General features: G+C 42.7%; 1 protein-coding gene across 9 annotated transcripts in view; it reads right to left on the bottom strand.

The window, feature by feature from the left end:
- Positions 1–15,565, bottom strand: part of POGZ (pogo transposable element derived with ZNF domain) — a 411,414-nt gene that overhangs the window by 40,318 nt on the left and 355,531 nt on the right. For all 9 annotated transcript variants that reach the window (XM_085639417.1, XM_085639420.1, XM_085639422.1 and 6 more), the window contains exons 16-18: positions 5,129–5,269; positions 2,045–2,104; positions 672–784 (exon numbers count right to left, since the gene is read on the bottom strand). In XM_085639417.1, the coding sequence (XP_085495543.1) occupies positions 672–784; positions 2,045–2,104; positions 5,129–5,269 (314 nt within the window). The remainder of the gene's footprint in view (positions 1–671; positions 785–2,044; positions 2,105–5,128; positions 5,270–15,565) is intronic.

Genomic DNA, 15,565 nt, shown 5'->3' with positions numbered 1-15,565 from the left:
GATCCTCGAGAAGACTCAAAGGTATGATCTGCCACAGTGGGTGAAACTTCAATGCGGTTGGCTACAAATGAATGCCAGGCAATGCTAGCTTTACTATTTACATCAATAGAACATGCATAGTCCATCAATATAGAAAATCAAGTCAATGATATACCGGACACCATTTTTGGACTAACAGGAGCATTTTGTGAAGGGAGGAGCTTTTTCCCTGTACTTTCCATCAGGATAAAGGTGGTTCAAAAAGGATTGGAAAGTGTTCATAGGAAAAAATATGACAAATTCACCAACTGTGCTTTGCGAAGCCTACAACTCTAGGTCAAGCCGATCACCAACCACTGTGGCTTTCATGTCCAAATATGAAACTAAGGTAATAGAGTGTTGTAGTAAGTCATTTCTTCCATTCACTGCTAGAAATTATACCCAGTGGAGGACATCATGGCACGAATATTGCACACCAGATGGATACCTGTACTATTCTAAAATGGTGCGAAAGTCAACCTGGTAAGTTCTCTTGTTGCTACCCGAATGCTGAATTACAAAGCATCAACTGTCCTTTTTGATAATAAAGTGCTAGGTTTCCATGTTTCTTGATAATGAATCATTTTAACATGGTATCAAGTTTATCATGCTAACAAGCATACTATTCAAATATCACTTATGCAAACACTTACCTCCAAACACAATGTTGCTGAAAGTATGTGATGGATTAAACACCAAGTGTTTGGCCATGGCATCGCCAAATGAAGTTACAAAGAGACAGGAAGAGCAGGTGATGGTCATGCCACTAAGGAAACAGAAGACAACGATTACTTTTACATGTGATGCAAGATTAGGATGCTGGCCAATAAATACTGAACTAACTTCAAAGTACATTTTCTGAATAACCTACTACTACTATGAAGATAAGCATATAATCAAAGCCTACGGGGCTTCTGATGTAAATGCTGTACATTTATTTTCGCATTGAGGTTCCCTTGTTCGCTTTTAGAAAAGAATGCCAACCCTTAAATCTAGCATTTACAAGGCCCTATGCTTCTTGCACCTATCATAACTCTAGGTCTGAAAACTGGGAAAAGTTAGATTTCAGAATCCAAAGAAATAACAAGAACTGGCAAAACCAATAGGTCTTGTCTTTAGAAGAACCACACAAGCAGAGAAAAAGCAACACAGGCGAATGTGACGGGGGAGAGAAGTACACTAATGAGACAGCTGGAAAACATGCACTCTTGTTGAGTGCTTAAACAAAAAGAAAAAAGAAGCGTGTGAAACAGTAGCGAGCAAATGAGTGACATGCAATCAAGCAATTGTAACCAAAGGGTGAGCTCTAAGCCCACTGTAAGCTAACAATATGTCTCACAACAGACAGTAAATGCACTGCCTAGGAGAGACCTCGAAAAATAAAAAAAAGTCCTGTTCTCAAACTACTGTAATACCCAAATACATAATTTTTCTATTACCTTGCAGTGACTATAGGCACAGACCTTTAAATTGTAAACATTTCTGCTGCAAGCGTTTTCACCTCTGGACAGACTCGCATTGAGCCAACCATCCACCACCAGCTACTTAACAGTGCAATCACAGATGGGGAGCTAATTAAGGCAAATCAAATGACTGAAGACATGAAAGGACGTCATTGGTTTAAGTGGGGACAGGGTTAGATAGGCTTTTCACAAACTAAAAAAAGAATTGTTTACTATGGATCGCACAGATTCTGTTCAAAATGTATTCACTGGTCATGTTCTGTTTTGACAGCAAAATGTAATGAAGGACAGGTCTTCAATAAATGTCAGGTTTTATCAGAAGATAAAAGCTCTTGACATAAAACTAGCCTCTCCCCTGCTGCGCTGTAGTGAATAGCTTATTCACAGAAAAAGTTAAATCTGATGATGAACATTTGAATCCTTATGAATAATCCGCTCTTACACAGAACACGCTAAAATATTTGTTTATTTTGGTGTCCAGAATGATATAGTGCTTCAGATGTTTGGGCAAGTTTAAAGATTTTCCATTGTACTGAACGAAACCAATGAAAAAAATGGCTTACCAGTTGCCAGTGTTTTTGAACAATGCCAGGTATTTCGGGCTCTTGCGAGGGACATGATTGCTAAAATGGGAAAAGAAGAAAGCAATTTCAACTTTTTTATTTTACAATAAACTCAAAAGCAAGATTTTCTGAGGTAAAAGCTATGGAGTTGTAACAGAAATAAAGTGAAAAGTAAAGTACTGTTAACATGGTAACAACTGCATAATTAAGAAATAAGTGTACAATTTTTTTAACGGGTTTGACTGTTCACTCACTACATTTTTTTAATCAAACAGTTTTGCTGAGTAAAACAGTACCCAACGAGAGAAAAGTTATGTGTAACAAGTTTTGCAACTAGATGCTATGAATTTACAAGCTGTAAATCACGGAAACAGACAACATGACAACACCCTTCTATATGCAAACATGGAGCAACAAAATCAAATAAACTGTTAAGGGAAGCTCAAATTCTTTAGACAGAAGCTGGATGCATTAGTATGTGGGACGTCTTTAAAGAGATGGAATCAATGGCACTAACCTACTACAGAAGGAATACAGAATACCCGAGGATGACTGGAGCCATTATTGGCAGTGATTTAGGCATTCCTTAATCAAACCAAACATGTGCAATCATCGGACTAAAATAGAAAGAACGATTGTTCTGAAGCAGGGAGATAACAGTCTTATTTCATATGTGTATATTCATATGTGTATATATATATAAATAATTGGGACGCTGTTAACATCAATAGATGCTGGCATGGCTATAGTGTCAAAGGTACCCTTACTTCACCTACTTTGGGGGTGTCCTAGACCTCAGACATACTGGAAAGATGTGATGTCAAGATGCTACTTGTTTCACATCTATATACCAATGTTTACAGTCTACATTACAGATTAGAATAGGGCTCTCCAACAGACATCACTAGCCCTATCGACCACAAGGCAAGCCGTCACAGCATTGTGGGGCAGGTCGAGAAAGTCCACAGTTTATAAGTGGCTGTGCTACTTATGGAATATTTTAGGAATGGACAGAGTGGCCCAGAAATTTGAGACACTGTGGTTGCAGTTTCAAAATTTTCTTTCCACAAAGTTTGGGGAACTCTCTTCTCCTCATTAACTTACAGTGTTAAGGTTATTCCCACCAGAATACTCCTAGAAATGTAGCATTGAGATAGAGTGTGAGCTTGGACAGGAGTGACCAGAATGAAAGGCAAATTGGTAAACAGTGGATTCACTTGTAACCGGAGGGTTGTGTTGGTTGGAGCGCACATGGGGAGGTGGTGTGTTGGGAGTAACGGGCCGTTGGGAAGTGAGGAAGCAAAACTATAATGCAGTTTGAATATGGGTCGGTTTTCTTTTTTTCTTTCTGCATTTCTCTGGGTTATAGCCATTGGTGTCTGTATTGAGAAATTCAATAAACAGATTTGATCCATTTTAGGTACTGTTCCATCTTTCACTATCCCTAACTCACTTACCACTAATTCACTTTTCTGGACTTGACCAACTCCCACCTCTTCTTCTCTGTTAAGAGTAAGGGCTCTGTTCTTGGTCTTCCTTCCTACTTCGCCTGTACTTCTCCCCTAGATACAGTTATTTTCTCCCCTAGCCGCTCTTGCAATTTATCTCCTGAATACTCTTCTTTTCCTCTGTGACTTATATTATACACACCACAATATTAGACTGTCAGTCATTTAACCTTGTATTATTTTTCAATTCCCTTTTATTAGGTAAACTTCTTGCCTGTCACGTCTGCACTTTCCCCAAAAGTTTTCTTCCATTCTATTGCTCTCCACTTGAATACACAAATATATACATAATCTTGGTGTCATTTTTGATCTTCTCCTTCCTTGCCAATGAACATCTTGTTCACAAATATTTCTCTCTCCTAATGGTTCAAGTCCACAAACTATTCTCATGCTTATACACTCTACCAATATTATTGCTCTCCTCACCTCTACAGTTTTGCCTACATATAATGCTGCCCAATTCAAATCTACTGATCTAAATCCCCTTTATGGCAAAGGGCTCTAAAACTTTGTCCATTCTTGGGAGGCTAACCTGCGGACACCCAACAGAAATTCGGGTTCCTCTGTATTGTACCATATTTCACAGCAGTTTTCGATTTTTAGACTAACCTACTCTTTAACCCTCCATCAGGCAAATCTAGTTTATTCCTTCTCTTTCAAAGCATTTCTCCAAATATCCCTAAGACTTCCTTTCTTTCATTTCGATCTTCCTTCACGTCCTTCTGAAAACCTCTTGTTCCCTACTACTTCTCCTTTCTATTTCGAAAACAATCTCTGTATTGAATTTGTTCCGTAAATGTGTGTTCTATAAAAAGGCTTTGGCGTAAACCCTGAATAAATAAAACAACACTTTGGAATTCTTTAGCTCAGCGATATTATACTTTCTTTTATCACCACCACTCCGCCACTTGGGGTTTTCTGCAATCATGCCTGGTCAGTCCTCAAAATGCAAACTTGTGACAAATCCCAACAATTTCTACAATAAATGTATTAATCAATGTGCATGCGACTGTGTAAGCACATGGAGTTTTGCCCTTTCTCTTTAGTAAGAAACAATTGGTCGAAGTGCAGATATATCACTTCTTCAGTACTGGCAAAGGGAACAGTCAGCTTTGTGGAAGCTGCTGTTAGCAGCAGAGCTTTACACAATACTGCCAGGTTTCCAGACCACACACCCTCAGGCCTCTTCCTGCCACGCAAGGTTCCTTGGACAGGGAAGGCTAGCCTGGTCTGACAATATGCCAGCTGTAGTCTAATTTAGGTACATTACATGCACACATCCATATCCACAGCAGGGAAAGTTCCATAATTAGTTTACTAAGTGCCACAGGGAGCAAAAGCACACGTTTAGTCTGGCTCAAGACAAATTCAAACAGACTCTTCTGCTTTTTAGTCACTGAAAGCTTGCACTCTTTTCCTTCCACAAAAAACCTTGAACATCTGATACAACAAAAAATACGGACAATTATGAGACATCACTTACAATCTGCCAAAGGCACAAATTGGGCCTTACACAGACTCTGAGTGTTTGGATCTCTTAATCTGAAATTCATCCAAGTTACTGTCCGATACCTACTTGATCATGTGGTTGGCGTAGGCTCTGGAGCAGCAAGTACTGTAGCGGCAGAGCGAACAGTGCACGTATGTAGGATAGTGGTTAGTAAAATCAGGAATTTCGAAGCCACACTCCAGGCAGTTCTGTTTTCCATGGACATTTCTGTAACGTGAACAGAAGGGTGTTTTAGACCATCCCAAAGGTGCTTGGTTACTGGATGTTAGAGCATTACAGCAGTGCAATATATCACTGTCAAGATTATATAATGCAAGCAAAACACTACATATCTAGATTCACGTCAAAAATACTATGTTTTGGAAGATCGCAATGCAATCAAATGGGTCATTTTGCATGTACAATATAGTCTCCAGTATAGATCTGATTAAAAACAACTCTGCAAAGGGTAGCACACTTGGAAAATAAAACTTTCACAGAAAATAAGCAAAAGAAAGAAACTACTGCTGCTTACCTGTAACACAATCACAAAAACATGGGAGTAGGAAGATTACAAGTTCGCTGTACACTCTCCAAGGATCATCATAAACAAGTAGAGCAAACCTAACCATTATACAACGTGAAGAGCTCTACTACAAAGAAATTACTTCCTTAGGACGTGGAACCCTGACCCACCATTCGTGGCATGCCTTATCACCAGGTTCTATCCTCATTCTGAACCGATATTTCTCTTCTCCAATTTGGCTGCAGTGGCATGTGCTGGTCAGCAAATCATGTAAATATGAGGTCACAGAAACAGATTGTTTGTTAGAGGTGGGATCCAACAGAAACAAAGGTGCAATGACCTGAAGGCTAACCTATTACGTCAGTATTTTAGCTGCTTTGGTCAGATTAAAAAGAGTAAAAGAAGACATTTTGGAAAAGAGTCTGAGAGGTGGTTTGTGGAGTGCTTTGTCTTTAAGGGAGTACAGACTAGATTTTTCGGCAAGTTGCTGCTCTTCTTCAATGAAAACCGTAGTGGTTCCAAGGTCAAGGAACCTGTGTTAGGAACATGCCATGATCCCAAGTTATTCCACATGCCAATTCATTTTGTTCAAGGATGGGGTTACGTCTCTAAGAGGGACTCTGGGTTATCAATACGAGTCCTCTTCCCACCTAATTTTATGAACTTTTGCCATTTCTCTAGTTTTCCAGAAAGTAAGTCAGCCTTTTTTCTCCAAATCACTTTTCTCAGTGATTTCTTTCTTTAACCATAAAAACATCCCAATGTGGAAGATTTTCTTGGAAGGATCTAGGAAGGAAATAATCAAAACGAAGTAAATTACTTTTAGGAAAGGGTTTTTGATAGATACCTCCAGACAGAATCTGTAGATGGTGTGTAGAAATCTTTAATTCAAAGAATGCAACTTCCTAGTTACTGATATTGTGGCTACACTGCAATAGACGCGCAGCCCGCAGGCCCACGAGACTGAGAGTCCGCATGGGACGCGAATGGGCGCTCCTGCTTTGTACACCTATATAACAACTGCATTACCAACCGTGCCTATGTGTGTAATGTTTATAAATGCCAATAAAAATGTATTTTAAAAAATTGTGGCTACACTGCAAGTATGTGTTTTTTTCCCTTAAGCCATTAGCTACATTTAATTGCTGCAGAAGTGATTTAAATATCACCAATGTATCTCTGCTACATACTTATATTTGGCCTAAAAGGATTGGTGGCTGCACAGATCTTTAAGGTTTCAAAATGATCCACGTGCAAACAGACCAAGCTAAGGACGATTGTCCCCACTAACGTTCTTTTTAGTTGATGATAAATAATCCACTTGAGTTCAAATTATTATTTGCAAGTGTCATCCTAGCACAACCCATGACAAAATGTATAGGTGCCATGTGTTGTCAGTGACTGTTAGGTGGCCTTCAATAACACAGACAGCCTACTCCAGGGGAATACTTATGTATAAGGATTTAACATCTAAGTAAATCAAAAGATTTGGATCAAACCGGAGTTTTTTCATTAAATTCTGCATGTCTTTAGCATTCTTGAGGTATGGATGCATTGCAGGAACAAATATCTTAGGAACTGGAAACAAACAAGTGACAGTGGTTCCATTACAAGACCAATGCCTGACATAATGGGACGTCCAGAAGGGGACCATTTGAGCTTGTGGATTTTAGGGCACTGTGTATAAGTAATATATTCAAGGATTTTGTAGCCACCAGCAGTTGTTTTTTCCAATTATTTTTAGATCCTCCCTTTCAGTTCTACTTCCTCCACTAGGATTCTAATGTCATAGTTTCCCCTGGTGCCGAGATAGAAAATCTACTCTTGGGGGTAGCTTTTCGTGTGGGTGGATAGACATATCTAGCAACACCTTGCCCACATTGGAGTGAATAAAATGAGTCTTGTGGACGCTTGCCTCATCTTCCTCACTACAGCCGGATTCAGAAATAGTGGAGTAAGAGCATAGGAAAATATTCCTGACCAATTTATCTATAAGCATTGACTGAACTGTGGCTAGTGGTACCTGGAGGTGGAGCTTGGACATTTTGCATTTTCTTTAGTGGGGAACAGATTAATTGTGGGTGTGCTCGATATGTGAAAGTACTGCCTAAATACTTAGGGATTCCTCTCCCATTCATCATTTGTAATGCATCCTGCTGAGCAGGTCCGCAAGGTTATCATCCACTCCAGCAGACCCTCTGCTAGAAGCAAAACCTAGTCATGGATGGCCCAATGTTATATCATTTGTGCCAGCTTGGATGAAAAAGTGCCACTGGCTTTTGAATGTAGTATATCACAGTCCTACTGTATGTTCCTATGTAAGAATTGCCTTGTTGCAAATCAGCGGATGAAATCCTTTGAGTGCCGACTGCACCGCCATCTCTAAGAAAATAATTTTCGGTATTGGAGCATCAAGGTACCTATGATTGCTCTTTCCCTAAAACAAAATAAAAGGGTTTCATTGTAACATAAATGGCACACACTTTGGCACCCCTGTAGGTCCCTAGTAAGAGGTATCCCTGGAATCTAGGGCATGGGTACCAAAAAGGGTCCCTAGGGGCTGCAGCATGTATTATGCCACCCTAAGGGACCCACCCCCTTACAAATTGAATGCAGCTTGCCATTGCAGACTGTGTCAAAGTGCCTGTGCCATGTTATGTTTTCATTCATAGTTTGCACAGTGTGCCATGCTAAAGTCACTGCATATAATATATATGTCACCACTACAGCAGGCCTTGTAGCCTTTACGGTGCGTTAAATTACATATGAGGGCATATCTGCATGAGTAGATATGCCCCGGTGCGGTCTCATTTAATTATTGGATGGTACAAATGAACAGGGATGGCTTTATTGAAACTTATGGTGCTTGGTATCAAACACCTTGTCTTAATAAATTTGAACTGTTGCTAGTACAAGATTTATAATGACATGCACCCAGAGGGCACCTTAGAAGTTTCCCCCTGAAAAACCTACTACTATCTAGTGTGCTAGCTGACTGGTATCATCCAGTCTGCTACCACAGACATGTTTCTGGCCCCTGCAGGGGGGAGCCCATGCTCTCTGAGGCCAAAAACAATGGCTGCTCCAGAGTAGGAGTTAACACCTCCTCCAGCAGGATTGCTAGTTATTTAGCATATCAAGGTCAGGGCCTTCAAAGCCTTTGATAGGAGACTCCGGCATCTCCCAAACCTGGGAGATGCCACCCCCTGCCCTGAGGCCCATTTGGCACCAGGACAGGCTGGACATTAGCTATGCAGTAGGCGTGTTGCACCACCAGGCTAGTCACACCCGTAAGGTGGACAACCTGATATGCTCCACGAAAGAAGGATTCCACCATCTTGCTTTTGGTGGAATTAGAAACACTGGGACAGGGTTATGCCCACTCCCCACAGAAAGTGGTCATATAGGGAGTTGTAGTGACCCCACGAGTAAGTAGCCCATTAGCACCGACCCTTCACTTCCCCTAATGCCCCTAAATTCAGTATTTAGGTGTCCCCTGACACCAGGAACTCAGATTAGCCCGACTAAAGAAGGACAAAGATGAGCCAACAAAAGCAAGAACTGTGGACTAGCTGTGGACTTGTCACCAAACCCTGCCTGCTTCTGTCCCGACAATTGAAACACCGACTTGTCCTGCAGCTGTGCATCCTCCCAAAGACTCGGAGGGCTGCCAGCACTGTGCCAACAAGCCAGCATCTCACTTAAAGTGGAGGAGCCACTTCCCTGCAGCACCGACCCAGTACACCGTTCTTCTAACACCCGGGTCCACAAAGTAACCAGCATCCCATGAGGAGATCTAGTGCTTCAAGGGCTTAGATCCATCTCCCTACCAAGTATAGAGACACCAGGACCCCCAGTAGCCGCCCTGCACCAAAACCCGGGTGACCGGCCCCCTTGCAGCAGCCAAGGCTTGTTTAGTGTCCAACCAGGACACCAACACAGCCAAGGCACATCTACCACTGTGGGACATCAGCACCAGAGAGGCATCACCGAGAGTGGCCCTGCTGTCCTGTTTCGTCCCCATCTCCAGCAGGTCAACCTAAAAAGTGAAAGCCTCGAACAAAAGCGACATGCCGAACAAAACACCAATGCACCCGAGCCCCACAGCCATAGTCACAGCCTACCGAGAGTGCACCTTTGCTCCAGAGACCCTCAATAGCTGAGCTCCCCTTTGGGTTCTACCCAACAGGCCCCCCTTGCAGCAATTTTTCTGTTACAGGTTTTCCCACTGATTTCAGTGGTAGCGTTCGAGGCTACCCTTGCAACCAGCACCTCTGCACCCGGACAAACCAGGGCAGGTAAACCAAAGTTGCTGGTGGCTCTAAGGACCTTGGCCTCTACTTACCCTAAGTCCAGAAGAACAACCCTGTAACTCGACTGCAAGTACCCCTATGCAGTGTATGTTTCTTCCATAGGATAGCATTACCGAGTTGGAGGCTCATGCCTCAAATCTAAAAACAGTTTTTTCTGTGTTTCTGAAAATCCCTAGCTTGAAAAGTACTGATCTAATCTTGAAGATCTTGGTGTCTAAATTAATATAAAAATCTGTTATTTTTCTAAATTGGTGTCGGATTTCTTTAGTGAGTGTGTGTCTCATTTATTGACTCTGATTGCAACAAATGTCCAACACTCCCCTTGGACAAGACTAAGGCTGCTCGACCACACTACAACAAGTAGAGACCTTTGAGATTGTTGAAGCAAGCCCCAGTACACTAGTAAGGGATACCTGAACTCTACACAGTAAACCTCATTTTGGTATCCTATATAAAGAGCCGGCTTCCTAAACACTGCATGGGCAGATATTCCTGAAGGGGGTGCATTTGAAAACTTGCATTGGAACTATTGCAATGCAAGATGCCATCATCCCCACCAATTCCATGATTGTTCTCACCATCACGGGACGTAACATCTGGTAGAGGGGAAGCAGCCTTTGAAATGACATAACTCCCTCTAGACTGAGATAGGCTTTGCCTGTTACTGTGTTAAATATGGCTCCCCAAAAATCGTGCATCTGTGGGAGGCAGAGTTGCTTTTTTTGCATTTACCATGAATCCTAATCTTTGTTTGAGTGACACCCACTGGAGTGTGTGCAAGGTATTGCTTATGGCTACTGCTCTTTATGAACTAGTTACCCAGCCATGGCAAGACCTGACTGGAGCTGCATCGTAGATGAGATATGACCACCGCTGGCCACTACTAACCTCAGGGCTGGTGGTCCACTTACAACAAACCTTAGGTAATGAAGGTGCGCCAAATGGATGAGGATGTGAAATTAGATGTCCTTTAGGTCTCCTATAACATTTTGCAGGGTGTTCATCTAGTGCTGTGAAACTATGCAATGGGACAGTGGTCTGACATTATATAACAATCTAATTTGGTCAATGCCCTCTCCTTTTTAAGGATGAGGAAGTATTCCCTGATATGGTGGAACAGTTTCTACAGCACCTTTGCTCAGAAATGCTTACAACTCACTCCTGCAACAGTCTTGATGGTGAGGTTGGGAAGTTTGGGTTGTGTGTGAAATTCAAATCAATATCTATGTGGGATGATTGATAGGACAGACTACCATTGTGGAAGTAATCATCGTATCATTCCCACAACAGGTGTTGTGTAATTGGGAAAGGTGGGGCAGTGGGTGGGCAAGTCATTACATGGAGGCAGACGCTTCCTTTCCTTGGGACTCCACTACCTTTCCCCAGAAGGCTGTCCCTCCTGAAAGCACTCTGTTGCTTAAAAAGTGGGATTTGCAGTATTGCAGAAGTAATGGCACTCCCGCTCACCTGTTGGCACTTAAAACGAGGCTTGCTGGTTTGAGTCTGGAGTACCACTATAGCCTTGGCTGTGTCCTTGATTGTTTCTAACATGGAGTCCACTTGTGGCCCAAATAAGTGTTCCGCATCGAAAAGGACGTTAATTAGGTGAGGCCATACCTCTGGATGGAATCCTAACACCCTGAGCTATTTGTGTCTCCTAAAGCGAATGCTGGCGTTCATTTCTTGTAATACCGTGTACAATCTTCCAGAGTGGCCCAGCTGCACCCTCAACCGGCAAGTCTGTCGCCCGCAAGAGGCCCTGCAAACGCACAGAGCTCAACTGACTTTTCCACTCCGCACTCAACCCCAGCCCTGGTACCGACAAACCGGCTGTGCTCTCTTGTTCCCAGGACCCTTGTGACTCAAGCCCCCCGTTGGGAGCTCCCAGACTTGTCCCCAAGTCCCCCATTGCTGCCTGCTTCCAGGTGAACCCCCCTTTATTTATACCGGAGTAGCACGTACATCTACCAACCCGACCAGCACATCTGCACCCGTACACCCCAGGGCAGGTAACGAGTAACTGTTGGTAGTACTTCCTATCGTCCCACATCACAGTTCAAAAACTAAAAGAAAATAGTGGTCAAAGTACTGGCCTACAGACTGACCTTTTTAAATTGCAGATCTTGTCCACCCACACTAAACTAGCTTCATACTTCATAGGGCTGCTAAGTTCAACCGAAGAAGGATTCACAATAACATGGCAATCGTTGCACAAGTGAAGGAGCCGATCGCAGTGGAGTATTGGGACAGCAACAAATCATATGACTCAATAGAATGGATAAGATGGAATCTGACCCATGTTTCCTAACCTTGATCAGACTACTATATAATGAACTGGGAGCAGAAGAGAGGTTTAAGAGGGCCCAATCCAGAGATTTCACAATCTTCTGCGGGACAAGGCAGGAGTGTCCTCCATCCTGATGCTTTTTGTCTTGGCAAATTGAGAGCCTTGCCCAGGGGCACCCAAATTAGAGAGTAGACATGGAATACTAAATGGGTCGGAAAATTCTTGCTATAAGCAAACAATAGCCAGTTGTATATAGCTGACCTGGGGACGTTCTTTATCAGCCTCACATATCAGACATGAAAAAATCTCCTGGACTGGGCATAAACTGGGGGAAAGTCCCTCCCATCCCGTTTGGTAGGTTAGAAACCAAGCACAGGCTTCCTATGCCTCTCCGGAACAATTACTTTAAATATCTAGGCACAATTATATCAAAGGATAGCCATCTATACCATGTTAATATCCATCATTGGTTAATTTGGTTAGTGCTTAATTTGATGGTTTGGTAAACTGCTTTGGGCATAGGCAAGTTTCTGATGTTGAAATCCTCCTATTTTTATTATCTTCCCGATTTCTCCCCTACTGACATTGAGCTCATTGTTTTCCCAGGGTTTAAGCAGTCTTTCAGTTCTTTTTAGATCTTGGCTCTAGCTCGAAAGAGGCATGTTGTATATGCTTTGTGGGCTTAAGCTCGCCCATAGGCATCTAATTTCATTGGGCCTTCAGAAAACAGATCAAAACCTGGCAGTTTTCAACCATCTAGCACATGGGGTGCCCGCATGCTGCGCTCCTGTTCCGTGGGTTTTTAGAAACTGTCTTCCATCTGGCTAGCAACCGCCTTACAAGGTCACCCGTTCGCAAGCGCTGGGACGCCCCATTGCTGGGGCAGCCAAGCACTATACAAGCACTTTTAACATAACATAACATAAACCACTGGTGCACTAACTGGAAGCTGACATATCCCACTGGGACAATCTCAATGGGCTGTACCGTGCAAAATGACTGCCATTCCTAGAATTCTGCACATACTCAAAACACACTGTTGCCTATCGGAGGGATTGTTCAGGAAATTATCCCACAAAACCATAGTACTGCTATTGGCAGGTAACACTTCTCCGATGGCATTACAGAGATCTATGTTTGAGTGGGGAATAACACTCCCAAATTAAAACAAAATATTTGTGGGATACCCTCCTTTCCATAGAAAACAAATGGGTGCATGCTACAGTTGGAGGGACCTGCCTTCAGAAGGGATAGGTATGCATGGAGAAGCATGGGCTTCTTGGATGTACCATGTGGAGGGACAAGAACATGCATCAGACCACTTGTAACAGTCACAGTAGTAAAAACGTGGGCCAGGCTCAGCAGGGAAAGGAAGTGGACTAATAGACTGACACCCATGATGCATGCATGTAGTACAGTTGGTGGGTCCAGAATGAAGGAAATGGCAGGCCTTGAGGGCTTCATACACTGGGACACGTCAATGTCTAAACTAAGCGCGGTATCGGTTGCTAATGTCGTGATGTCCTTCGCACACCTACAGGTGAAGTATAAAATGATATCTGCCAGACCTTGAATTAGTTTCAACATGGATATGGGTTGATGAAGAAACCATGAAAACACACCTCTTGAAAGAAGACTAGGAGTTAAAGGGGACCGGGAGCTCTCCGAAACAAATGGGTGCTTGACAATGAGAACATAGAAGAAAATATGTGCGTGGTTGCCTGCAGATTCCCTCGAGTGGTATAAATAAAGGCCAGCTTTAGGTTGATGCCGTTTAAAATACTGCAAAGAGTATACTACACAAGGTTACAGGTCTACAAATTTGGCAGAACAAGGTGTGGGCACCGTATTGCACATTACTGGAATATACTGTTCAACACATTACTTCGGTCAAGCACCGTAAGCAATATTGGGGCTAACAATAAATGTGGGGCACGAATGAAATAATGGAAATTGGGAGTAAACGGACATGACCATATAACAGTTTTAATCTGGGCTTTGCTGTGACCAAAAAGGGATACAGCCAAGCATTGGGGGTGCTCGGAACAGCCTAAAGCTTCTAAATGGGCACGCAAATGTAAAAGTTGGTAGGAGTTTGGTAGGACCAAATGCCCCAACAGCGCAGTCTCAAAAAATGAATCATAGCAGGAAGGAAGCACAAGGCACAACATTTGTGATTTCCAGTCAGCCACAGAGTAGCACAAGGTGGGAATAAGAAATACCCAACAGAAATAGAAGCCATGGACTGGACAAAGCCTCCAGGACGGCGAGTCTCTCCCAATAATATCTCTTAGAAAATAAATGAAGAAAACTATTCAGTTAAAAAGGCATAAAGTGTTGTCATTTATTAAGAGCAAAAGCAATATAGACCACCTTAGTAGTTGAGGTGGAAACTGCCCTGGTTGAGTGCACCCTGGGTTTCGCTGTGAGTGGCTTGCCAGCGTTTGAGTGGCAGAACTGGATTGCAGCTGAAATCCATCGAGCGATGGTTGCTTTTGAGACTGGAGCACCCTTATGAGTTTGTCCATGTGAGACCAACAGTTGGTCCATTCTCCTGAGTTGTTTAGTGCGATATAAGTTGAATTGTAGATATCTTTTGATACCTAGCATATGAATAGACCTGTCAGCTGGTGATGTTGGATTCAGGAAGAAAGTCCAAAATATTATTGATTTATTGAGGTGAAAATCCGAAGGAGCCTTGAATTAATTTTGAATTGGTTCTGAGAAGTACTAAATTGCCTGTGCAAAACACGGCTGCCCGTCTAGCCTTAAATGAACCTCCACTTACGCCATCTTCACCGCTACTAAGAGAGCTACATTGGCTGCCGATAAGAAAGAGGGCACTTTTCAAACCTTTGTGCCTAGTTTTCAAAGCACTTTACGGACAAGGACCTATATACCTTACAAAGAAGTTGGTATGGTACACTCCGGCACGACTGTTAAGATCCGGTAGCCAAACGCTTCTCTAAATGCCAAGAATTAAAAAAGGTAAGATGGGGGACCGTGTTTTTTCCTATCTGGCTCCCAATTACAGGAATACGTTGCCCCATGATCTGCGCTCATGCCCCAACCTAACCATTTTTAAGAAGCACCTAAAAACCTGGTTATTTAACTGATTCGCCTTGTTCTTAGAAGCCTGCCTCCCAAGGCGCCGAGAGATCCCTTCGAGGATGATTCGTGCGCCATATAAATAATAATAATAAATAGACTCTTCATGAATTGAGATAGAATTATGTTGAGGTGCCAGTTTGGGGAGGGAGCCCTTAATTGAGGAAAAACTCTGAACAATCCCTTCATGAACTGCTTGATGATTCTGCTTGATCACAAAGAAAGAATGTGATGAGCGTCTAGATCTCGATATTGCGGCAAGATGTACCTTAACAGACACATGCACCAAC

This window comes from Triturus cristatus, chromosome 12 (assembly GCF_964204655.1).
Source record: "Triturus cristatus chromosome 12, aTriCri1.1, whole genome shotgun sequence".
In the NCBI taxonomy this organism is placed as follows: Eukaryota; Metazoa; Chordata; class Amphibia; order Caudata; family Salamandridae; genus Triturus; species Triturus cristatus.
This window is presented reverse-complemented; position numbering and strand designations above follow the sequence as displayed.